This window comes from Pocillopora damicornis, chromosome 4 (assembly GCF_964200805.1).
Source record: "Pocillopora damicornis chromosome 4, jaPocDami1.2, whole genome shotgun sequence".
Lineage (NCBI taxonomy): Eukaryota > Metazoa > Cnidaria > Anthozoa > Scleractinia > Pocilloporidae > Pocillopora > Pocillopora damicornis.
In genome coordinates, this window is record NC_142673.1 from 11,008,613 (window position 1) to 11,034,482 (window position 25,870).

At 36.8% G+C, this 25,870-nt stretch overlaps 2 protein-coding genes across 7 annotated transcripts in view; both read left to right on the plus strand.

Moving 5' to 3' along the window:
- The window catches only part of LOC149046798 (uncharacterized), a 9,242-nt gene extending 8,033 nt beyond the window's left edge, over positions 1 to 1,209 (plus strand). For both annotated transcript variants that reach the window (XM_089203762.1, XM_089203763.1), the window contains exon 3: positions 1 to 1,209. This exon is cut by the window's left edge and continues 2,798 nt beyond it. The gene's annotated coding sequence lies outside the window, so the exon portion shown is untranslated.
- A 2,631-nt stretch (positions 1,210 to 3,840) lies between these two features.
- The window catches only part of LOC113668485 (spatacsin), a 43,595-nt gene continuing 21,565 nt past the window's right edge, over positions 3,841 to 25,870 (plus strand). For all 5 annotated transcript variants that reach the window (XR_016185830.1, XR_016185831.1, XM_027184380.2 and 2 more), the window contains exons 1-26: positions 3,841 to 4,051; positions 6,129 to 6,319; positions 7,000 to 7,251; positions 8,306 to 8,374; positions 9,592 to 9,927; positions 11,672 to 12,068; positions 12,423 to 12,543; positions 12,842 to 12,992; positions 13,445 to 13,603; positions 13,914 to 14,263; positions 15,015 to 15,095; positions 16,020 to 16,148; positions 16,378 to 16,449; positions 17,191 to 17,333; positions 17,956 to 18,064; positions 18,749 to 18,857; positions 19,453 to 19,732; positions 20,636 to 20,878; positions 21,343 to 21,449; positions 21,980 to 22,125; positions 22,587 to 22,757; positions 23,236 to 23,305; positions 23,931 to 24,096; positions 24,203 to 24,426; positions 24,745 to 24,853; positions 25,588 to 25,747. Coding sequence is in view for 3 of the 5 variants with exons in the window: in XM_027184380.2 (XP_027040181.2) it covers positions 3,867 to 4,051; positions 6,129 to 6,319; positions 7,000 to 7,251; positions 8,306 to 8,374; positions 9,592 to 9,927; positions 11,672 to 12,068; positions 12,423 to 12,543; positions 12,842 to 12,992; positions 13,445 to 13,603; positions 13,914 to 14,263; positions 15,015 to 15,095; positions 16,020 to 16,148; positions 16,378 to 16,449; positions 17,191 to 17,333; positions 17,956 to 18,064; positions 18,749 to 18,857; positions 19,453 to 19,732; positions 20,636 to 20,878; positions 21,343 to 21,449; positions 21,980 to 22,125; positions 22,587 to 22,757; positions 23,236 to 23,305; positions 23,931 to 24,096; positions 24,203 to 24,426; positions 24,745 to 24,853; positions 25,588 to 25,747 (4,530 nt within the window). In the remaining 2 variants the exon portion in view is untranslated. The remainder of the gene's footprint in view (positions 4,052 to 6,128; positions 6,320 to 6,999; positions 7,252 to 8,305; positions 8,375 to 9,591; positions 9,928 to 11,671; positions 12,069 to 12,422; positions 12,544 to 12,841; positions 12,993 to 13,444; positions 13,604 to 13,913; positions 14,264 to 15,014; positions 15,096 to 16,019; positions 16,149 to 16,377; positions 16,450 to 17,190; positions 17,334 to 17,955; positions 18,065 to 18,748; positions 18,858 to 19,452; positions 19,733 to 20,635; positions 20,879 to 21,342; positions 21,450 to 21,979; positions 22,126 to 22,586; positions 22,758 to 23,235; positions 23,306 to 23,930; positions 24,097 to 24,202; positions 24,427 to 24,744; positions 24,854 to 25,587; positions 25,748 to 25,870) is intronic.

Below are 25,870 nucleotides of genomic sequence, written 5' to 3' on the forward strand. Positions count from 1 at the left end.
AAAGGAAACGGAAAAGACTGCTACGCAGGCTAACACGTCGTACACTTTCAGGGCAACCGCTGTGAAACCATACCGCGTTTTCATACAGCAGTACCGCTGACATATTATGTTGGCACAACACAGCAAAAACATTATTGTACAATATAACAGAGCTGAATAACAATTGCGCATGCGGTGGGCTTGCGCCAGTGAAAAGAGGGCACCACCATGCCAACAATCACAATAAGGTGGAATTTTCAAAAATTTTAACGCTGCCAAGATTTCTACCTCTAATGAGAGTTTGGCAACGAATTTCAGAGTCAAACTTTGACCAGGCCTTGGTCTGTTGTCATGATACAACATATCCTTTAGACACTTAGACTCAACTCCTCGAAAATCGCGAAAATGAAGTGAATGCCAGAGATTCCAACCCCTGGAGACTGAAAAAAGGAGATTTTGATTAATAGTTACACAGGACCCCAGAGAATCAGCAAGTTAAGTGCTGGAGGCACTAGCGTGGCCATGATGGGCCCGGTTGTAGGTAATAGCCGTTCTGTAGAATACGGGCTGCTTAATACACCTTATTCCAAATTGGCCGCTTTTTATATATTCTTTTGTTTTTATTCAAATTAGGAAAATACCATCATCGGACTCTTCTAAGCAATTAATAATGGAAAAGGGAGAGGACGTGTATCTTCGTTTAAAACAACGATCCAGGAAACATTGTATGGTAGTAAGTTCTGGTGGGGATGAACCATATACAGATAGTCCGTACATATGCTTAGGCAAAACTAGAGTACAGAATAATTTATCCAACTCCGCCTGACAATACCCTTCCCTCCCAAGAGTTCTTAGAATATATAGACATTTATTAGCTGCAGCCAGCTTATTCTTGACGCGAATAGAGAACCTACAATTTTCCTGAAATGCAACCCCTAAAGTACATAGTTCTGGATGTTGTGGGATGTTCTGTACTGTCTCTAATACATTATTGTTGCCTTTCGTTCGGAACACCATTTCTTTACATTTGGAAAAATTACATCTCATGCAATGATTGATTGACCATTTATAAAGTTTTTGACTACATGAATTGCAGTATTACTATCACCTTCCTTCCAAAAAGGAAAAATTAGAGTGGAATCATCTGCATCCTTAAACAGCGAAGAGTTAGACGCTGGATCTGTAGATGCAGATCATTTATGAATATATTAAATAAATAAGGGCCACTAACACTTCCTTGCGTAGTGCTTTTGTTCACATTGATCCAATCACAGGCAATGTTTTTGTAGACAACCCCTTGTCTCCTATCAGTAAAAAAGCTTAAGTATCAATTTAAAAAATACGGATTAAGCGGTAGGAGTTTTTGTCTAACCGATCAAGATATTAGCTCTGATAGGCCGCTCCCCAAGTTTCTATCCGGTATAAAAACAAGGACAATCAATGAATCGAATAGCTTTGGCAACTGCTCTTTGGAGAAACCGAAGTATTTGCAGACTCATAAAATGTATAATCGACTAGTGGCTTTTGCTGACAAGTTGAAGGTTCCGTTCTGATAGATTATCCTGAAGTATCACACCACGTATTCTCAACCAGTTTTTCGTTCAATTCCCTGTATAATAGGCGGTAATGGTTTTACAATTCGGCCTCGCGTTGTCATTTTCCAAGTTTAAGTTAGATTTAATTTCATGCTATTCACTCTCTGCCCGACTCCTAAGGTCCCACGCAAAGACTAAGGTCCCAAGTCAAGCCTAAGGTCCTCGTTAAGGAGGCTCGAAAGGGTTTTTCGTTGTTGCAGTGTTTGTGAAACGATGGAAGATTACAAAGAAGGATATTTAATGGGGTGGGCAAACTATATGTCTCCTTGCAACTCTATTGCTGGGCTATACTTTGAGAGTACTTGTGACGTCATATCAGTTGATTATCAATTTGAAGTACCATCGTGAATGGTGCGTGCATGCCAAAAAAATAAGATAGGTCACCGAACAAAATTTCGAGCTAGAAACAAATGTATTTCGCAGATTTTATATCCGGTTCGCGCGATTTCAAGCAACATTTAACTTCTGGTGTGCTGATTTTGACTCATTCAGCTGACGCGTGCGTCTTAGTTATGGCGTGTGTAGATTGCGCGCGCGCGTGCATCTAAAAACTCTTTCCAGCCTCCTTAAGACCAAGGCCCCCACCCTAACCCTAAGGGGCTCAAGTGAAGCCCAAGACCCCAGGTCGAGGCTAACCCTAAAGGCCCCACGCTAAGGCTAAGGTCCCAAGTGAAGCCTAAGGTCCTACGCTAAGCCTAAGGGCCTAAGTTAAGCCTAAGGCCCACGTTAAGGCCAAGGGAACCGCCACGATGACGTCAGACATCGCACCATGACGTCAGGACACCGCACGCTCGGCTAACCCTAAAGGCCCCACGCTAAGCCTAAGGCCCCCCAGGTCAAGGTTAACCCTAACCAAGGCCCCACCCTAAAGCCCTACGCTAAGCCTAAGGTCCCAAGTGAAGCCTAAGGTCCCAAGTTAAGCCTAAGTTCCCAGGCCAAGGCCCCACGTTAAGGCCAAGGGAACCGCCACGATGACGTCGGACACCGCACGGACACGATAGCATGGGCTCGGACTCCCCACGATGACGTCAAGACACCGCACAATGACGTCGGGCACCCCACGATGACGTCGGACACCACCCGCAACACACCGCCCGATGACCATGGCGTCAACGGACACCGCCCGGTGGCCGTGACGTCAGCGGTTGGGGGGAGGTCTTTACCACCTGAGCGCCCCGGTGGTAAAGTGGTGAAATGGTGATGACGTCACACTTTCTCGAACTTTTGTTGGCGGCCATCTTGAAAAGGGGGAGGAGGGTGGCTTATGCAGTACCTGCCCTACTACTCAGGTTTGAAACCTGATTAAGTCAATGTGTTGCCTTACTCTCACAGTGCCTCTCCACCACTCAAGAGAATAAATGGGTTCAGGCCAACTGTCAGAGAAGCCTGATGAAATGCTGGGCGGGAACCTTGTGATGGACTAGCATCTCATCCAGGGGTGGGTATTGATACTCCTAGTTGCTTCATGTTAAGGAAACTGGGATAACCTCTAGCTGGATGGACAACTTAGCCTAAATAGAGACTTTGCCTTTACTTTTTTGACATGCAATACTCCCCCTTATATACCACTGCATCATTACCCATGATTATGTTCTGACATGATGCTCGGGCCTTAGGTCCAGGCCTTGTCGTATCTTGTGCCGACAAAATATTTATTTCTGCCTTATTCGCAGACTCAATCGTCAGAAATACCATTTTTTCAAAAACAAAAACTAGCGAGCAGCACTTGGCAACAGATCTTGTCAACTTAGTTTATTATCCGACCGGTTTCGTCGGATCACACAGACTTGAATCTTTTACTTTTGCAGTGAGGTTATTCCTTTTGCCGTGAGGGTTTTTCTTTTGCCGCGAGGTCATTTCTTTTGCCGTGACAGTTGTGGGTCACCGTTGGGATTTAACAAGATGAACAAAATTGAACTACTAATATACTAGACCAGGAGCCCATAAGGGGCTCCTGCCTGGACGTTTTCAGTACAAATCACGTTCAAATATTAATTAGAGTGTGAACTGCAAAAAACACTCACAAACAAGAAATGTTACGCAAATCCAGCGTAATAAATCGGAAATGTTGCGCAAATCTTGAGTAAAAAATGAAGAAATGTTTATTTTGGGGCTCAAGATTTAACTTCAAATCGTGAGCCCCAATTTGTTGTCTATATGGCATTCAGCCATGGCGCATATACAGAGTGGTCTGGCCACAGTAAGACGTAAGACCCCGCCGCCATCTTGAAAACTGAGCGAGAAACCCCTGACATTTCTTATCGCAGGCTTAAGTCGTTTGCTCTTTCCAAGATGGCGACCGGAAGGAGTATGCCTGTCATTTTGAAAAAGTTCAGTCAGAGTCTCAATCCAGGAGAACTTAAGGAAGTCCAGGTCTCAGAGAAATTTCGTGTGCTGGTAGCTCTGGGTGATGACTCCACGTTGAGGCTGTGGAACGTTAAGAATGATGCAAACTTTACCCTCGTAGATGTGATACAGTACGTAAATAAGGATATAGTAACATAAAGCTTGAATAGAAGTCATGTGATATGGTTGTACCTTTCTCTTTTCAATTCTTTGTGATTTCTTTCATGTGACCTGACCTTCCTTACGGCGTTATTTATGTTTCTTAGTCTTTTTTGCCATTAAATTATAGTAGAGAATGTTTGTCAGGCTATTTTACTTCTAGTCTGGTAAATTTTGTAAGCTTGATGTGATCTAGGTCGGATACGATCTCGTTTCAAAATTTTTTTTAAGTACTAGCGAAAGATCAATGGTAATTGTCATAATTATTTTTCATTAGCCAGGTTCGGAAATTGCGACCAACTGGTCGCCAATTCAAATGAATCGAGTTTTGGCAGCGATAATTTTAAACGTGACACCAGAAGGAGACCAAAGAAATAAATTGTACCTCAAGTCGTAAAAGTTCACGTATGGTCTCCAGCATGACTCTTATTCCTTATTTTACTGAGATTTTGAACATCCAATGATTATAAGTTGGTTCAAAATAATAATGGGGTGACATTGATTGACCTTTAGGGTAGTAGTAGTACTAGCAATAGCTCAATAATTGGTGATTGTTAGCTCAATTGGTAGAGCGCTGCACCGGTATCGCAGAGGTCATGGGTTCAAATCCCGTACAGGCCTGAATTTTTTCAGGTCCTATTTACAACTACTTGTTTCAGTAGTGTTCTTAGCTGCGAGGATCTCTAAATTTCATCTCTCCACCGCAGTGCAAATATATGAATTTTCATACATCTAAAATCTTCATTCACTTGGATGTTTATTTGGACCCAATTCATTGACCAGCTCCCAGTTGGCTTGTTAGCTCAATTGGTAGAGCGCTGCACTGGTATCACAGAGGTCATGGGTTCAAATCCTGTACGGGCCTGAATTTTTTCAGGTCCTATTTACAACTACTCGTTTCAGTAGTGTTCTTAGCTGGGAGGATCTCTAAATTTCAACTGGCCATCATGTTTTTCACAGTTTCTTGTGACACCTACACTGTGGGTATATTGCATTAACATTTGCTTTTCTAAACTTCTCTGGTGGTCAAATCTTGGAAAATGTTTCACTGTAAGGAACATAGGAAAGTGCTATGAAATTTATTCAAAGTTTGGATATTAATCTCAGGCTTACAAATCATCAGAATACAATTTTTCCTTACAAGCTTAAGACTTTTGCACCAGTTTGTGATGGTTACCATACTCATGGTCATTTTTGGACCAGCCCTTTAGTTCTTAGTTAGGTCAATTTGTGGCCAGTCAATTAAGTTGTTTCATACCCATACTAATAAAGTATGTTTTCCATGTTTTATGGTAAGAATAGAATAAACAAATTAAAAATAAATACTGTCCCTGATAACAATGGGAGAAAACATATATCACACTTGCATTAGCTGTTATTGTTAAGAAACTAAGTCAAAAGTAGAAACTATAAACTGTTCTATTAAAAATAACATACTTATTATGTACCAGGCAATTATTTAGTGTTTATGTTAAGAAGGTCACTAGTCACTGATTAGCTAGGTAAGAGACTATTAACAAGTACTATGAAGCTTTGAGCAGACTGAGCTAATTGAAATGTTTTTGTAACTTCAGTCAGCTTTGTTTTAAGAGAATGCTCTAAGTCAATGGTTTGGTGTGTGCCAGTATTAGACAAATTATTCACCTCACTGTTTGTGCAATTTGTCAGCCATTTACAGGCCACATGATGGCCTAGTGAACTGATACTTCACACTTTTCACCCCTACTTTTGCCAATAATGGGCACAGATGATAACTATCTACGTAGAGCAATGTAATCAATGTAGCTAACAAAAATAATCTATATCCTGAATACAAAGGTCAACTGTCAATAACAACCTCCAGACCCTGTATTTATATTGTAAAAATAAGGTCATATGCAAAAATCCAGGAATTTATAATTGCTCAGAAAAAAGGCAAAAAAATTAAAGGGATAGTATTTGTAAAACATTCTTTACTTAGTATTTCAGAGTGTTAATTTTTAAAAATAAAATAAACATGAAATGCAAAATATTATCTCTTACTTATTTTATTCCTTGTTCTTATTACAGATTTAAGTGGAGTTCTTGTAGTGACTGCCAGAATAAAGAAAATTCAGAGGAGGACTGTTTTGTTGTATTGAAGATTGATGGCAGTATAGAGTTACATACTATTTCCAATGCATTTGAAGGTTTCTCAAGCACCTGCAATGCTGTTGTAACCAAAGAGCTATTGAAGGGGTTACTAAACGATAGAGGCAAAGGTTAGCAAATTTTTGGCTTTTTTATTACTAGAAGTTACATTTACCTATTTTTTTAAGGGTTTAAGCACTGGCTGGGTTATGGGGAATTGTTTAAAAAAAGGGGGGGAACCTTCTAGATTAAGAGGGGGCTGGAGATCAACTTACCCTTGGCGGCTCCTGAGGATTTTTTTTTGTATTTGATTTTGGGAAGCTAAATTATAGATATAGTTAAGTTGAGTGTTATCTCCATCTTTTGCTGCCAAACCATAAGTTACAATACAAGTATCAAAGACATGTGCCACAAAAAAGCCAAAGCAGGATTATCAGTGTATCTTGCAAAATAAAGTTTAGGGTTACAACAAATTTAGAAACGGTCAAGGAACATTAATATGTGACATCTCATGTCAGGAACAACTGGTCTGAATGCCCTGTTTAACTTTCAACTATTTTTTTTTGGTTAAGTATTATGAATAATTTCAGAAAAAGATGGTCTTTTTGGTAAGACAACTGAAAGCAAGCACACTTAAGTCAGGGTAGAGATCAGTCATCAATCACTTCTCTTGTTTTAAATGTTTTAAAGTGGTTTTGTATCTGGAGGGTCTGGTGATGTCTTTGTATGGACATTTAATGTTACATAAGTGAACAATTTTTGTTTTGTTTTGAATAATTCCAAGTTAACTGTTTGCATTTTTTCTTTTCAGAATGGCATAGTGGTGAAGTAAATCTTATTTCACTAAACAGAAGTTCTGAGCCCTCCAAACATGAAGTCATTATTTTGGTGGATACAATGTTGACTATACTCTCTATGGGCCAAAACTCAATAGCAGATATGTTGGTTTGCTTTGAGGTGACAAATTCAGCCATGAACAAGGAGAATGAACACTCAGGTCCAATAACAGCAGTCAGGATGTTTCATAAGTTTATATTTACATTGGTGTCAAGTGGTGTTGTGTGTATCCTTTATTTGTAACTTGATTTGTAGCAAATATATGGTACAGTATTTATGTATTTATTACATCAACAAATTGTGGACCACCCCTGTGTATCTGGTCCATAGACCACCTGCAAGGTCCCCCCAAATTTCAAAAGCAGATATTTTTAATTAGCAGCAGGCTGCAGCCATGAGTTGAGAGTTGTTTTCTGATGCACTTGAGAACATCTTCAGTGAGCAGCATTCAGTTTAAGATGATAAAACTGGGTTAGGGCTCTGTAAGAGTGTGCCACCAACAATTTGTAATTCTAGGTTTATGTTCTTTATCTTTGCTGACAATCTGAAATGTCAAATTTGATGAAAATGCACATTGGAGTCTGCTTTGAGTTTTAAAATGGTTGACTTGAAAATTTGGGATGGTCCACAGAGGTAGTTCATGGACAAGATCCATAAAGTGGTCTACAAACAAGGTCCACAGGGGAACCCATGGGGGTGGTCCATGGAACTTAATCTTTGGCTTGTGAATGTCCATAGGAGAGGAATAGAAGAGTGGCAATGTTCAGTTTATTTATTTCAAATCCAGCAAAACTTACTCACTATATCTCTAAAGACTATGCACAAGAGTGGTTGACAACCATATGTATATCACTCCTTTCCAAAACCCTCCTAGTTCCTCCCAGTGTTTGATCTTCTTGGTGGTGGCATTAGCATTTACTGAACCTAAAATTTTCAGGCAACAAAATTTTTTGATATGGTTGGTGTCTCTTCGAAAGAAACTAAAAATGAAGATCTGTTTGGAATTTCTCAAAAATCTGGAAGACTTGTTGAGTTTGAAATTTATCCTTTCAAGCTCAGGAGAAGAGATTAACATGTTTTGTGTTTCCTGAACTGTATGGCATCAACTGAATACTTTTTTCACACAAATGCAACTTGTTTATTGATTTTATAGTAGCTGTTTGATTGTGTGAAGAGGCAGCCTCTGTAGCGAGGTACACATGAATGTATTTGAAAAAGGAGGAGCAGGGGACATTCATGCACCTATATTGCTTAGCAGTTTTCTTAACTTTTTCACCTAGTCATACACAAGATGGCTGATTTTGTAGGTTCAATCAATATGTGGCAATCAGGTGGCTTTTCAGCTCAAGGTAGGTTGAACAACTTACAATGTAAGATTTTATTAGCACTTTAAAATGCAAAATCCTCACAGATTGCATTGAATTTTTAATTATTGATTTTAAGTAGAGAGGTAATGAAGGGTGGTTAGATGCAATTGTAAGTTTTTTAATTTATGATGAAGAATAAAAAATTCAGAGTATATTGCTACTGTAGCAATCATTCTCTTTGATTTTTATAATTTTATAATATTGTGAAAAAGTAATTAATCATTCATGGCATAAAGGAAATTTAAGATGGGATGACAGAACCCTATTGTGGAATCTCTTTGACATCTGATTCAAAATCTAACTTCTTCATTATATCCTGAAAAAAAAACTGTTTTTGAGTTTGATAACTCGTGAAACAACCAAAAGAACCAAGCACCAGATTTTTATTTCTAAAGATCTTAGCTTCTTCTTCCATCTTGACAAGTTCTTCTTCAATCATTTCTCTAAGTATACTGATGTTAAAATTTGGAAGTTTGTCACTGTCCATATCTAAGAAATTTGGAAATGTTTTTATGAGATAATTTTTTCCGACATGGCAAGGATTGCCAAGCAATGTGTCACATGATACATCATTTTTCATCCATACCATTATCAACAATAGTTCTTAACGGATAAGTGGACAAGAATTTCTACACTTATCATAAAAAGTTTGATACCATGCATTGTAGCATAATAATTGTGCAGGATGTTTTTGAAGATTTAACAGAATGTCCTTGTTACCCCTAAAATAAGCTCTGGCAAACAAATAAATATGTCTTCTTTTAAAAGACTTACCTCATAAGTGGGAAGGGATGGATGTTATGGTCAGTTTTGTTACACATATGTTGTCAGCCCTTGATATTGTTATTGATATTGTCAAAGATTCGCAATAAATTCTGTTGGATTTTATGAGAGCTCAAATGTGATAGTGCAGAATGTTTTGTTAACTCTTATGGGCTGGATAGCAACTTAGCTATTCGATAGTGTTAACTGCCCTTCAAACAACTAGTCCCAGCTGCTTGAATACAAAAATTTTTTAAAAATTAGTTTACAACAGAAATATCACAGTAATATGGAACCTTGGCTTTTTTCCCACAAAACACAAAAAATCATGCTAGTGTCAAATGTAACTCTTGACCAATGATACTCTGAATTCATGCTGAATGGTATGCCATTTTACAAGACAGTGCCTTACTATCAGTACCCATTTTGTTTTTCAGATTATGTTGCAATCCAAGAGAGACCAACTTTTGTATACCTAGAAGTAACTGATGATCTCTCCTTTCTTGTTTGTGGTGATGGTAACAGCAATATTTATATGGTAAACCTTGATGAATACTTTAAAGAGTTCCCTTCTCAGTGGATTTGTCCCACCTACTCCAAGAGTAAAGGCCCTTCTTTTTCAAGTGTGAAGTTTCAGTATGAACTAGAAGATGAAGATTCTGTGGCCCGTAATGCAGAAATGTCTGATATTGCCTATGGGGACAGGGTGTGGAAAACAGAAATATTGGCATTCAGGAAGGGTGTAAAGCAAGCTTGTTGTGAAAATGGAACAGGTGGGAGTAAGCTATGAATAGATGCTTTCAATCCATTAATATGTAGCCACTAAATTTCCAGGAAGTCACAATGTGTCATGTTTTATGAATTTATCTAGGCCATCATTGCAGCATCTAGTTTCCCTTTTCAAAACCAAGCCAGTGAAATGTGGTAAAATTTTTTACTTGAACAGCAGTTCTATAAATGGTAAATGTGACAGAATGACAGAATTTCTGGACTTCATTTCAATCAGCATGGTAATGAATTTATTAATGGGAGACCACAGATTGTAGTAGAAGTACCGGTAGAAATATTTTGCACTTGTGTTATTTGAAACCATCTAACATATGATAACAATCTTATTGTACTTGCATTAACATTTACATTTATTTACCATGTGCAAGATATATACAATATGCTACTGGCTAGGCAACATACCGAGATAAATAGGCTTGAAATCTGAAAAAAATGGCTGATGTTGCAATTTTTAAAAAGTGAAGTAAAATAAAAATTTTCTGCCAATTTCCTTTGAATTCAATCTTTTAAACAAAATCAATCATAGTTAATGAAAACATCCTTAACTAAGGTAACCAGCACATACGATCCTCAAAACAGCGTAAAGTAAGTTTTTTGTATCAAAATGATTGTATCAGGGCCATTTTTAACTCTGATAACTCTAACTTGCACAACCAAAAATATTGGCTAACAGTTTTTTCACTAAATTAAAAATTAATCATGTGTTTAATGGACTTTTTTATTTTGTTTAATGTCATTGAGAGTAAGAGTCACTTCATGTTTAGTTTTTAAATTTGTTATCACACCTCATTCTAGCTTCCCTAACACCTGCCTTGCCAGTAAAATATTGTTCTCTCACTTTCCTCTTGTTACATCATACAAAGAAAATAGCACTTGCACATATGCCAACTCTCCTGGAAACAGAGCCAATCTCCTGCTCGCTCTTACAGGTGATCAAAACTCCAGGATAAAAGGAAGTTTGGATCAGTTGCCCACAAAAAACTAAGATTTAAGCTCCATATGTTCCAAAATTCCAAAATCATCTGGCTTCTTATGCTTGTATTACAGTTTCTGGCTTCATTTTCTTGTGTGATGTACATTGTTTTTTGCAAACTAAAAGAAGAGACTTTCTTCTTTGTTACCCCTATATAAGCAAGAGTCTGATTGGATGAGTATTCAAAATCAGATCAAAAAAGAAATTTTTTGATTTGAAAAGACCCCCCCCCCCAATCAAAAAAGAATTTTTTTTGGGGGGGGGGTTGCATTGGTGAATTTGGTCAGGGGTGGGGGGGTTGCTTATCTGAAAAAAAAAACTCCAGATTTGAGATCTCCAGAGGTTGGCATCTTTACACTTCATGCACAACATTCCTATATTTTTAATCTAGATGATATTTTCCTTAAAAAGTAGTATATATTTAATAGATGCTCCATTTATGAGAAGTGACCATCTTTGATTTTCCTCTTTACAAACACCTGCCTAAGGACTTGTATGTATACCAAAACATTAAGTTACATGGAACATAATTCATGATATACCACTTAAATACAATGTGTAAGTTGTATATGCACTTGTAGTTCATGATCAATAAGCTGGCAATGTTAGCCTGTCAGTTTTAAGGTAACATTGATTAAATCCAAAGCAGAAACATCATGTAAACCTCATGGTGGTGGCTGTGGCAATGGCTTTTTTCAGCTTCTTTTGTACCTGTGGAATCTGATGTCTGACATTACGTTTCCTTCTTTTCTTAGATGTAAACCATTTTTGTATACCAACAGTAAAGAAAAGGTGGTTTTCTGATCTAGTTGGCCCTGATGTTGGACATCTGTTGGTTGCATTCAATAGTTGTGGTGAACAAACCATAAAAAGTTGTAGCAAGATGAGTGGATTTAATGGAACAAAGAGGGAAGCTGAAGGGACTCCACCTGAAGTATTACCATCTCCTGAGATTTTACACAAAACTATTTTTGTTAGATGTGAAGACTGGATGAAAGTGTACAAGTTGAAGGGAATATGGGTGACACCAGCTTCATTCTTACTTTGTTTCAAGCCGCAAAGACTAACTGAAAACCCAGGGCATCCAAGTGATGTTTCCCATGGTGTTCTGTGTTTGTTTTCTTTGAAAACTCAGAAATATCTCTACCACTGGTAAGCTATTTTAAATAACTTTTATTTTTATCACCAGAGTTTATATGGAAGTATCTAAAGTTTGGATACTTTGTAATTAGTGATGTAAGTACAATAAAAAGTGTAGTCATAATAATGTATCTATTATGAGAGGCCAATAAGGTCTTAGTGTCTGTCCAAGTTTTTTTTTTTCCCAAAACAACTTTTCAGCTGAACTACCCTTAAAAGATAGACATGCTGTCCACGAAGGAGACTATTATTTTGGAATTAATGCATTTTACCCAGTCCTTTCCCTATATCTATAAGGTGTTGGAAAAAATTACTCTTAATTCCCATTTCTATTAATTCTTAACTCCAAACTACTTTAATTTATAGGTTTTTGGAACCTTCAGTGATAGTACAAAGTTGTGAACCAGGGTTCCCACATCTGGTGCTCACTGGCACATCTCTGGCAGTACCAGCTTTTGACATTAGTCAAGATCAGCTTGTCCATAAAGTAATGAATGCTTTTCCAATGTCAGATGAATAATTAGTTAGCTTTTTTCTTCTTTAGCCCAAGGAATAGCTTAGTTAAAGAAAGAATGTTAGTCTTGAAATAAGTGAATAAACCAACTGAAGGAGGATGCTTTGAAGCAAAACAATGCAATTGATATAATATAATAACAATACAATGTAAAATCCTTGTTGCAACTCACTCAGTCGTGGCTATTTTTGATTCCTCTAAAGGAATGGTCTTAAGTGGAAAGTGTTTTCTGAAACATTGGTCTGCTGATTTAAACTCATCTATTTTGTAGGTAATTATGTATGAGAATGCAGTTCTAGCAGACTCTCTATGCTTTGTGAATCAGTGGGATCATTGTACCATTCCAATTCATGCTTTAGAAGTGGCCTTAAAACTAAGGCAACTTGACACAGTTGCCTTCTTTTTGAAGAACCAAGACAAAGGCAAGAACCAAGCTCTAAGATGTTATGTTATGATTTATCAGTAATGCAACAGTTAATGTTAAACTTCTTAAACTCTGTGGGAATTGCATTTAGATCTAGAGATAGTTATCGCAGTTGGTGTGATTTGTAGTTTTATTGCATTTGTTTCAGCTCATGATTATTTCTATCCTTTTACTATTTTCAATAAAACTTCTTTTGGCTAAACACCATTTTGTATTTTTTTGTTTTGGGAGCAAAAAGGGGGAATTAGTCCATATTTTGGGATTTTCATAGCAGAATCAGTGGAAGTAGGAGTTACATGTTGGGAGAACCCAAGAAAAGCTTGAAAGCATGTAGTTTATAAGAGAAAGGATTTAATATCTGCCTCTGCCATCAAAGTTTTTATTTAAAATGCAAATCTGTTTATAATGTAAATCTCCCATGATTTTGATCATTTGCCTATTCTCTTTCAGCTTTCACAAACAGATGTGCTGCTCTCTACTCCTCATCAGACTCTGTATTGTCTTCTTTAAGTTCAGCATCATCATTAGACGGTGAAGGTGTACTGGGTACCACTGATGTGGTGGCAGTGACAGAGGCCCTTGTTAGTGCTGTAAACTACAATAGTCAGCGTAAGTGAGAAACATTGCACTTTTGATCTGTAATGGTACATATATGGTTACAAAATGGGAGTGTGCTGTGATGGGAATTAACCTTTATTTTTAAACAAATTGTTGTTCATCAGAAGTAGACCACTTTTTTTTTCAAAAGTAAAAAAAGGAAAAAGAAAAAAAAAAGGGTACTCTCGCTGATTCCTTTTGAACAGTTGGAGACAGATAACATCAAGTAATTAAAGGGCCTTCGGCAAACAAAGATCTGTGGTGTGTGCCTTTGTTTCTAGGAACCTTTCAGTTAGGTACTATATGATGAGATTTTTTCCAGAACAACACCACCAGCATTTCACAAGGCAACTTGCACAGATGACCCTGAGTTACCTCCACAACTTAATGGAAGATGGAGCAAAGTTGTTAGACGGTGAAGACCTTAAAAGATCTGCTATTGGACACAAAACTGGTCAAGTTGCATGGAGCTTATTACACCAAGAGATAAAAGATTGCCTCGATTTTCTGACTCTTAGTATCGTGAAGCTTCGAGGTCATCTCAGCAACATTCCTCTCAATGATGATGCTCAAAGTTCTGACACTGTGGACTTTAATCCAATGCCATTTGCAAGATTGGATGCAGATGAGGTGGATGGATCCATGACAAGGTGGAGCAGAATGAAGGATGAGGTATTGTGATCATATATAAGCTTGTTGTTTTTTGAACTGTAGAAGTAATTTGGGAGAGATTTGTTGAAACTTGGAGATAAAAGTGCTTTGCCCTTATCAAATATCATTCAGTAGAATTCTCTCACCCATAAAATAATAGTGGAATGGATTTAATTTCACAAGAAGTGAGATGGCTGGCTTTGAGAAGGTTTTAAACTAACCACAACCTTGAACCTTGAACATTTACACGGTTGCAAGTGACTACTAAATGATGTGCGAAGTTCTGTTTCTGTGCCAGAATCATCCTAGTATAAATAATGTTTACCCTGTGATGTTGTTTATATTTCTTTTAAAATAATTGAATCTGTGGCTGCACAGCATCCATCCAGTTCTTTTCATAAGTGAATATTCCATTCCCTTAAAACAAACACCTTGTTCTGTATTCCGTTTATATGCAAAGAAAAAGTTGTTATCCATCGACATTGTACGTAGTTTTTCACATTTTTCTCATGGTTCACCATCATTGGCAGTTATTTTTTCTATGATTGTTAATTTTTTAGTTCTCCAGAGCACCCATTTATAATTATAGCTTCAGCTGACAAGTTTACTCTGCTTAAATATGTTATTATTTTTTTTATTGTTGTTATTATTACTATTTTCTTTCATGTTTTTTATCGTCCATTCCAATATGTCTTCACTGTTCAGGGCACAAAGTTAATCACTGGATATAGCTCTTGTACTATTTAGTTATAGCCCTTCCTCTGCTTGCTAGGATATTGTTGAAGATGCCATTGCCAACCAATATATTTGTTCAGCTCAAGCATTTTTCCAGAGCAGGAGACTTGAAAAGATGGTATATCCTTAAATGTCATAGAAATTATTTACTATACTTGTTTGTCATGACAGTGTTACCTTGTTTGAGGTTTGTATTGACTCTTTGCACTGGGATGGTAGGCTATGGTGGCTGCCTTTGGTAGAAAATTGTTTGCAGTTCTCCTGACAATGTCCACATACACAGGGCTAACCTTTCTGACCAAAGATTTGACCCCAGTGTTTATTTCTGTGACAAGAATGTTGGTTGGTGTTACTGCAAAATTCAATCCTTTGTTGTGTCACAGAAATGTCAAAGCAATGTTACATTACACAATATGATAATACCTGACACAGACTCATAGTATAGAAGTTTAAATGCCTTAATGTTCATTTGACAGCTTGACCCTTTGATTCAATTTGGAAAAGGATCAAATATTCATTCATATATATATATTAATCACAACCACCATGTGTTAATACATGCATGGATATGCATGCTCTGATTGGTGGAGGATTGTGTCATATCTTGCTACACCTCGTGTTAGGTAGTTATAGCAGGGATGCTAAATTTCAAAGTGGCTGCTTCATGTTTGTCAATGTTTTCAAGGAAGTGTTAAACGTGATAGAAGCAAATTCAATTGTAAAGAGCACTTAAGATGCTTCTGAGTTTGGCAGAACACTTTTCAAAAGAAAGATATCATGGAGTTTACTGACTGAATGAAATAAACCTGTCAAAAGTGCTTGCTTATCTTGACACCAGTAATACAATTGGAAAAAATACCCTAAATTCTTTCTTTATTTTCAGAATTTACAACAAAATTTGAAAGTGCCTGATCATTTATACTAAAACAATTATTTGTCTCAGGCTCAGTGAACATTGTTGAATAATCTCATCGACTTCATCTCGTGGGTGCTTCAACAATATTCACTTCCCCTCTGATGAATAATTGTCAATCATCTTTAGCCCTTAGAACACAAAACTGTTCAGTGTGATGGATCCCTTTCAAGCTTCACACAAGTTGGTCTTCAAGTGGTTTTTAAGAGACTAATTGATCACGACATGGAAACTGTGACTACCCTGTTAACAAACATGGTATGTTTGACTTCAACAAAACAAGCATTTCTTTTAAGTCACTTAGAGTTGTTTTCCCTTAAACTAGACAAGAACACTTCTTTTTAGCAAGAAAAGTATTATCTGACTTCTGTAGATAATCAGACAAAAAATTTAATGTATATTTTTCAAAATATACATAAATAGCTTCATCCTTTTTAAATACACATGGAACCAATACATGTATTTAATTCTGAACTATTTATTTCAGGGTCGGGATGTTTGGCAACAGCTTCACAAAGTTTGTCTGTACACGCTTCACAGACCTCTCAGAGATTTTCTGGTAAGGCTTCTTTGAAATCGGTGAGTTGATAGAAAAGTTTCCAAGAAATCAATAATTAGAGTGAAATTTTGAAGCTGATTGGAACATGTCCCTTTAATAGAAGGTTCAATCAGCCTTGTAGTCCATCATTAGCTTGCCTATTTGGTGAAAACTATTTGTGGTTCATATTGGAAGACCAAAATTCATCTAGTTCCCTGACTGTTCTCCTCATGCAGAGGACCTTTACTTGGGAAGTAGAATGTAAAGGGAAGTTTGTTAAAAATGAAAAAATGCCAAGTGTTGTGTTGACTTGTCATCACTTGGCCAAAAGCAAAAGTGTAGATAACAATAAACGGTTTTCTTTCATTTCCAATAATCAGTAAGAATACCCCAGCCCCTGTTCATTCACTATATCTTAATTATCACCTGACAGTCTTGTGTCAGTACCTAGTAAGATTACCATAAGTTAAGGAAATTCTGCAGCAGATTCTAGAGAAAATGGCACTATAGTACTGTGTTGGGGATGCCAGCATCACAATCATTTAAAAACAAGGTAGCTCCTGTTTTGACGACAGTGTTGGGACCAAGACAAGGGTTCCTTGAGTAGATGTGCCACTTCAAAAGAGATAACAAAAGACTGGTTTCGGTCTAGGACCAAACTTTGTTTCCCCAAAACTAAAATTCTTGTAAGAGGAACATGTATTTATACATATAAGGGTACAGACATCAATTTTTGTTAATTGATAATTTTTCCATGGGTAGTTGAATGAGCTAGAATCAAGAGATTTCTTGCCAGCTGAGGAAAGGAATGTGGTGGAGTTTTCAAAAACCTTGGAAACTTTATACAATCAACCATCATTCACAGAAGCTAAGAAAAATGTGAAGATTAATTACTTGAAAGACAGGTCTGTGACGAATGACTGCAAATATTTGAATATCATATATCTGAACTGTAGATTAATTGTAAATGAATGTGAGAGTGATCTCCACCATAATAAACACTACCAGTACTTAAGCAGTGGTGACGATAAGGCTTGCAAAAAAATTCAGAGGTGTACGGGAGTTGAACTCACGACCTCTGCAATACCAGTGCTCCACCAACTGAGCTAACAAGCCAACTGGGAGCTGGTCATTTTGTTTGTTCATAATAAACCTGTGAAGTGATGAGTAAATGACTGTGAATAAATGAATACCATTATGTGAACTGTGGATTGAGTGGGGGGGGGGGGGGGGAGCTATTTTTGGCTCTGTTATCTCTGTTGAATTATTTTTATTTTTTCAAAAAAGTGGGGGGGCTAAAGCCACTCCATCCCCTCCCTCTGCATGGTCCCCATGTAGTATTTTTGTTGTTAAGATAACATTTTAGTACCTTGTAAAATCCATAGGAAAATGCAAATACACATGGGCAGGATTGTGATGTTGCTTGACCATTATTTAATCGTTATACATGTAGCTCTACAGTTGTAAACCTTATGGATGTGCTGTAAGACAAACCATATCAAGACAGTATGGTATTTTATATCTTAGCTGGAGAGACCTTGGATTGTTAAAAAGTTCTTTCAATCTGGGTTCAGCTCAAATCCTTGACACCTACATTCAGAGTGGGAATTTAACACCTGTGGACCTCAACAAGCAGGTAAAATCTTCACTGATTTATTTATGTTTGTGTTTTACTTGTTGTGCAGGTACTCCAGAGGACAGTATACCAAGTTTGGGCACAGGACTTGGAATAAAGATTTTCTGAGTCTCTATTTGCTAGAAATAGTTAACTCTACATGATTATCCACAATTATATTAAACTCATTTAGCAGCATGTTGGTCCTCATCCCTCCAATGGTCATTCTGTAATCCAATTAAATTATAATATGAGTTCTATTGGACACACAGTCAAACTACTGCATACTTGGCCACAACTTGACTAACCTGAGCTATGAAATTTAGTTCACTCAAAGTGCTTTATTAATTCTCAGATTGTTTTCCCCCCATCTTACATTGTACAGAGGAGTTGTACTATAGTATAGTCCACATTACACTCAGAGTGGTCTTCTTTGTAGGGGAATGGAATAAGTGAAGTTGAATCAAGAGCAATATTATGCAACTTCTCCCGCAAATAAATTGGTTGCCCATTGTCACTGAAGAATGTTTTGTGCAGTGAGGTTTTGATCTTTTTGTTTTTGCTGAGGCCAGATTGAGAATCTATAAAGAAGTGTTGCTGTGATGCATTTCTCTCATAACTACATGCAAGTAGATTAATGCTTTTTATGATTGTGCAGGTTATTATGTAATGTACTTATGTTTTGATAATGATATGATTTCACAGGATCATTCAAAAGGCAGTAGTTATGTTGAGGTACCTCTTGCATGGGTTTGTTCTTGGGATGAGCCATCACGACAGAGAATTGTAGCAGATAGGATTTTCTCACATAAAGGTAGAGGACTGAACTTAAGTTATTTTGGTGTTTATCTTTACAAATGACTGAAATGAATAAACTAGTTCCTAAAATGTAGAAGACACCAGCATCCAATTCTCAAAAGAGAGTTCCCTTGCAGTGTCTAGTTCTTCAGGTTAGTATAGTTAGACCAAACATATACCCATGATCAAGCCAAAGTATACTTCGTACCTTCACAAGTTAATGATGAACAAAGTGATGGAAAGTTTCTGAGTCATTTGAGCAGCATAATACTTTAATTTATGGGTGGATAATGCTGTTCACTGGATAAATCTCTATCTGGTGGATAGTGCAGTCCTTTCTGTTAACACTTATCTGCTGGATAGCTATTTATACATTGGATAGCATCATCCACCCTTTGAACAACTGGGCCTAGATGGTTAAACTGGTTGGTTAATTAAAAGCATTAATCCTAAGTGATCCAAACAATATATAAAAAGAGCATCCTACTGGTACATATACAAGTATTTACCACTCTGTAAGGAAGGATTCCTAAGATCAAAATGCTTGAACTAGACTGTTTCATTAATATGATTAAACTGAGGTTGAGCAAGATAGCAACCTGTTTTTTCAGCTGGAGATTATAGTTGTCCACATCCAGATATTGGGTTCAGTTCTGAAGCACTTTGGGAGTACCTCTCCTCTCATATGGACTGGCAGACTCTGTTGGGATGGATTAGATCAATTGCCCATGATAACAATCCACCTCATGATGATCTCACACAATATGTGGGTGCGATGAGTGTCGTTCATGACTGGAACATTATATTCCCTTCACTTCCGTGTAGCATCTTCAGTGGAGGAAATTTCTGTCACAAGGTTGTCAAAGCAATGATTATGGAAGAGCTTTCAAGGTCAGCCCATTACAAAAGTTTTAAACTCATTTTAGGGAAGATAACAAATAAAGAACTCATCTTTTATGTCTGCTTCCATATTTTTACTTCAGATCTATGCTTGTGTTTGTAGTATGAAGTCAAATAGTGTAAAGTGGGTGGAGATTCACTGTAACCTACCTCTTACATCTTTTCAGTTTTCTCTCGCAGCCTTCAGTTATCTTTTGTAATTTATGCTATTTTCACAAATAGTGATTACCAAAAGTCATGCTTCTGCACATTTAACCACATTGCACACACACCTGTATGCTATTGTCCTAGATGACATGGCACTTTATAGTGTTTTGAAATATCAATGCACAATGTACATATACTTTTTTTCAATTTTATTCTATTGTAATCTGCATGTTACATTTACTTACACCTTCTAAAATTAACATCACTTACTCACCTAACTAACCAACTGAAGGTCTCACTACTTACATCCTTATTTTTACCTCTTAAAAAAATAACATGACTTAAACCTTTAACTTATTTACCTTCATATCACTTTACTTTCATCAGCATTGTTTTTGATAGTGATAAACTCAATGCTGAATTGTTACTTGACTTGATATACTTACAGTACTACTCAAACAAGTTCTTATATATGGAATCTAAAATGATAGGAGAAAAGTACCTTCACTACTAACACTTAAGAAATTTCATGAGAAGACAATGTGGAGACATTCAAACTGAAAAATTTTTAAAAGGTGTCTTCTTACCATTGAAACCTGTATGTGCTACAATCCATCCCTGTTTGTTTGTGGAAGCATTGTAACTTCCAGCCTGCTTACATGTTGCCTTTCTTTTGTAGTTTATTGTATGCATTCTTTTGCATGCATCATTAATCTATAGTCACTAGTAATATTGGGCCCTATTTAGGAATGGATTGTTCACAACATCTCAGCTGTCAAATTTTCCCCTTCTTCTTCGATGTTTGAGTACTTCCCAGGCATTGTTTGGGCACAGTCTTCCATTTTCCTCTGTGGATGGTGGATTCAGCAAGGAATCCTTGCCTGTAGAAGGATGTCTTCTAACTGTTTCCCAGTTTCATCTATGTTTTGTTGACTACTGCATAAGACTGAGGCTTATTAACCTTTTGTACCACTACATAGACATTTATGGGTGAGTAAGTTTATAAGATTTATGACTGGAGCAGTAAAGCTTATTTAAAATTAAATTGGATTTTAAAGCATGGGTACCTAAACTAAAGATGTCATTTTCTAGAACTACTTGAAGCTATGTGATGGACTTATTTACAAAACCTCTGATATTACATCAAATATATAAATATTGTTTGTTAAGTTCAACTCCTGTGGTGTGGGAAATTTTTCAAAATCAATTGTGACTCTATATTTTGAAATTCTGCAGTTTTTTGGGCCTTTTTGATATGTTTTACATTGTTAATTTATATTAAAAGAGGACTTAATACTGATACAAACAGGTTTAAAATTCAGAATGATGTTTAAGGTTTTTAATTTGTTTCCTTCCTTGTTTGTGTCAGTCTACTGAAAATGGGTCAATGTGGATGATATGTATTTAACAGCATTGCTATATATTAATTGTTAAGCTGATGTTTACCTTTGAAGACTCTGTGAATCTAAGGAGAATGTTAGAGAACTCAACTTGGAATCAAGTAGACCACACTGGGTTGACATGCTTATAAAATGCCGTCTCTTGGGGCTCAATTCTCAAGGTACAAAATTTCTGTTGTTAAACTTTCCTCAACAAATAGATTATCACTGATGTAAAACAAATGCAGCGATAAGAACAGCTGCAAATAGAAATGAAATCAAGAATGCTGGCAATAAAAACTTCCTTAAGAAAAACAATGGTGGGTAGTTAGGTGGCATTTGAATGTACAGTACATGGTCAAAATTCAAACAATTTGTTAAGTGATTTGGTTTGGAGCTTGCATAAAACACATGTCTGTAAATGGAGATGAGAAGGGTAGTTAAATGAATGTTCCAAATTTTACTTCATTCAAGTGATGAAGGGTAATTGTTTAATAGCAAAATGCCCCAAAGTTGCTGAACAACTGATAGCAAATGACCACACAAAATATGGACCGTAAGTGCTGACACTCTTGTTAAGACTCAATGCTCACCTTAAAATGATCTTTAGTCCAGGAGCAAGAGGAATCTTGGAAAATTTTGAGAAAAAAGAGAATACTTTGATAAATGTAGATAAATAATGTTTTCTATCCAATGTGACTATCCTTTATAGATCCCTGTTCTGTTTTGCAAGCCAGTCTTGCCATTGCTGGGTTTATTTTAAGAGTAGAATCGCCTTCCATCATGACCACTCTGAAAGCTGGACATCCAGAATTGGCTATAAGCAGTCTTTTGTATGGGCCAAACACACTGAGTCAGGTAAAATGGTTTCATTCACATGTGATTTGTCCTCTCATCTACTCGTCATAGAATACTGCTGACACTTTGTAAAGTTTATGGCAAGAAGGAATTATTTCAATTTGATATTTAAGACTTCCAAGAATTTTTGAATACTCAACAGTGATATTATTTGGTTAATGAAGTGTTCTACCCTAAGATAATAGTTATATCAGTAGCAGTATCACGCATGGTGGTAGGTTCCTGAATTCTGTTTGGCAGCTAAAAGGATGAATTACACTGATTTTATTTGAAATTACACATATGTAGTCTCTGGAATATACAGAACAATGCAAGATTTACATATCTTTACCCTAATGGTTTAGCTTCATGCAAGTATGTTTTTTGATATACTAGCAGGGTGCATTGTTCACATTCAAACCTACACAGGAGTAGAGAATTGGTTGTTCACTCTGAGCTGCATGGATTCCCTTTTTCTTTAGGCCATCGTGTCATCAGAATCACAGTCAAACATTTCAGTGTGGCAAGTAGAAGACAAAGTTCTTCATGATTCCCTTTTGAGTTTTCCCAAAGTACATTCAGCTGTATTCCCTGTTTCATCTGGTAGCCTTGGCATTGAATGTCAGGATGTGTCAGTTTACAGACTTTTACAGGTACGCTGGAGGTAAATTATTGATTTCACCCAATAACAACATGGTGAATGAATTTAGATCACGGATACAGTAGCCAACTAAATTATAGTTATTGGGGTATGGGAGTATCATTGTTTCAAAGAAAACAAAGAAAAGATTTTTAAGATAAAAAGGTAATCTGAAAATTATTCTCATATTTTGGATGTAATATTTGCAAAGCTAGATTCATTAGATTTCCAAGTTAAATTATTCCTTAAAACTACCCTGAGAAAGACTGTGTTGTTGACCTGTGCAATGGGTTTGATAAAAGATAGAAGAATGCTTTCTCTGGTAAGGTTTAAATGCCATAACATTTGTCATAGTTAGATTCAAAGAAAGTCTCCAGAAGCCTTTTCTCTGAAATCGTGCACTTGAGTGGTTCAATCTTGCTATAGGCTTGACAAATTTATTGACCTTTATTTTGTGTACGCTAATTTGTTAACATTCCTTCATCTTGCAGGGGAATTCACCATTTGAAATATCGCGACTTTTCGGTTGGCAGCCAACGAATGACCTTGCCCCGAAGGGAGGTAAATTTTTTCATATTGATGACACAAATTGTTATCATTTAAGTGGGGTAGATCCTGAAAAAAAATTGTTTTTGGTGACTATGACTGACGCTTTCTGGAGAGGTTATCATCACAAGTACCTGAGTCAAATGCATAGAAAATCATTAATTAGGAAGAGGATAGATTTTGAGCTCGGTTGTTGGGGACAGATGAATGGTGAACATTTAGAGAAAGCAATGAGATACTAATCCTAAGCAAAAACAAGATCCAAGGACTCCTCAGAATTTTAATTTTAATTGAAGATCATTTCAGTTTTATGCACAACCAAATTAGTTGTGAATGAAACATAGTGCTGCACTGTAATCACCTGATACATCAAGCAAACTCAGCAGCAACATCTGAGTCTAAAATGTATCTTTGACAATCCATGCCAACATGAGTTTACCTTGCGATCTTGAAAAACTTAAGAGGCCTTTCCTGAGTATGGGCTTTAGAGAGCCAAAGATGGTTTTATGAAGATATTTTTTTCATTACCATGCGATTTTCAAAGATGACATGCATGTACGTGTGATTGTTTGGCTGAATATTGTTAATTCTTTAACTTACTTAAATGACTGATCTAAATGATACTCATTCCCTTTTTCAGATACCTCGTATGATATGCAGCATTTCTCTTGTGACTCTTTAGTTTTTCAACATGCCCATAGAGAACGTCTGACGTTCTCATATTACCTTCGTCATGGTAGACCCTCTTTTGCGTTCGTAGCTTTTATTGGAGAGAAACTTAAAGATGTTAACGTGTCTAAAGCTAGGTAAGTATTATTATTTTCATTTCCGTTTTTCATACCCCGTAAAAAATTGTCACAGTGCATTACAGTAGCTATCATATAATTATCCTCTCCTCTTGTATTGTTACAGCATCCAGAAAGCAGCACTGAAAGCTTACAGAGTTGCTATACAAAATCTAACGAATCCTTCGATATGCGCTGCATGTGTGGTCTTCACTGAGATGCTAGGAATGGATAGCATGACCCTGAGGGTGGATATACAGGCTGCTAGTAGACTATTAGCTCATGGAGGATCTCATGAAGATCTCTTTGGAGATAATGCCATGAGAGAGAATTCGATGGCAGATGCAATTGGTATCTATCTTACTAAGCATTAAATGTAATGGTGGTGATGTTACTTGAAGTGCTTTGCTGTTTTTCAAGGCTGAATTAAAGAATTGAGTTACCTCTCTCCTTAAAAATAGGCAATCCATATTGTTTTCAAATGTTTGAATTAACTATTCAACCAAAATTAGAAACGTAAGCTTTGTTGTAGAAATAATCATGGACATACTTCTTGTTTATTCTTGATGATAAATACAGCTTCCTTTCGCTATTATTTTAACCAAGAAGTAACAAATTATCAATGCAGATGATCTTTTCTTCATTTGAAATTTGTTTCCTTACCTTCAGCATCAGAACTTTTGTCATGTTCTGGAAAAGGCAGTGAAAAGCCTTTACGACTTTTAGTTGCTTTGAAAACGGCTACAAGAAATATCATCAGTAAGGATTGTTTGGACAAGTAAGTTAAAACCTGTTAATATACCTATGTAACACCAAGAGGAAAATCTTCCTTCTCCTGTACATACAAAAAAAAACTTTACAGTTGGATATTATAAAAAAACCCACATTAATCAAGTTGTTTACCTGAACGGCCTGTTTTTCATTGTGCATTTGATCCCCTGCTGAGTAACATTGTAAGTTCCAGTTTCTCTTGGTTACGCCACAGCTCTGAGCCACAAGCATTCTAGACTACAAATGGCCTTGATTGGCCACCATCCTCCCTGGACTCTGCTGCAAGTCAGACACTCTTGACCAAGAATTTAGGCTTCGAAGGCAACATGGCAGCTCTCTGTCATTCTCACACTTAATACATTTAGGGTCAAGCATTTGAGGGGTTTCTGTTGAGTTAAAGATTTTCTCTTGTTTTACCAGAAACTTGACTATGCTCTAGTTTATTTCCGTACCAGAGTGAAGAAGTGGACTCTGCTGAGGTGTTAAGTCGCTTTCAACTTAGAAACAGAAGGAATCTTGATTATTACCTGGCTATGTGTCACAGAAATCTTTTTACGATCATATAGGTAACAGTTCCTCACCCGCATTAGATACATAGAAGAAAAGTAAAACCAAAACTGTTAGTTAAGCTGTACACACAAGTACACACAAGTGTTTTGCAAAGGGAAAATGAAAACGTTATTTTGTACTCTAAATTAAAGATTCGTAAACTGTTTGTTTTATCTTCATTATTTTCTGCAGGACATCATTTGAAGCAGGCCAGCTGTGGAGTCTTGTGGTCCTATTCTGTCGAGTTCACAAGATGGAATTTCCAGTGGCATACTTACAGGATTGTGCAGTTGCAGAAAAGTGGCTGCCATTTATTTGCCATGCACAAGCTTGTCAAGTTCCAAAAGAGCAGGTACTTTTACCACATCATTTCCAAAAATCCCTTAAAAGCAATTTATATATGGGAAGTGCTTGTTTTTAAGATGCTGTATGTCTCCTGAAAATGTTTGAAATTCAGGAAGGTTTTACTAAGAAG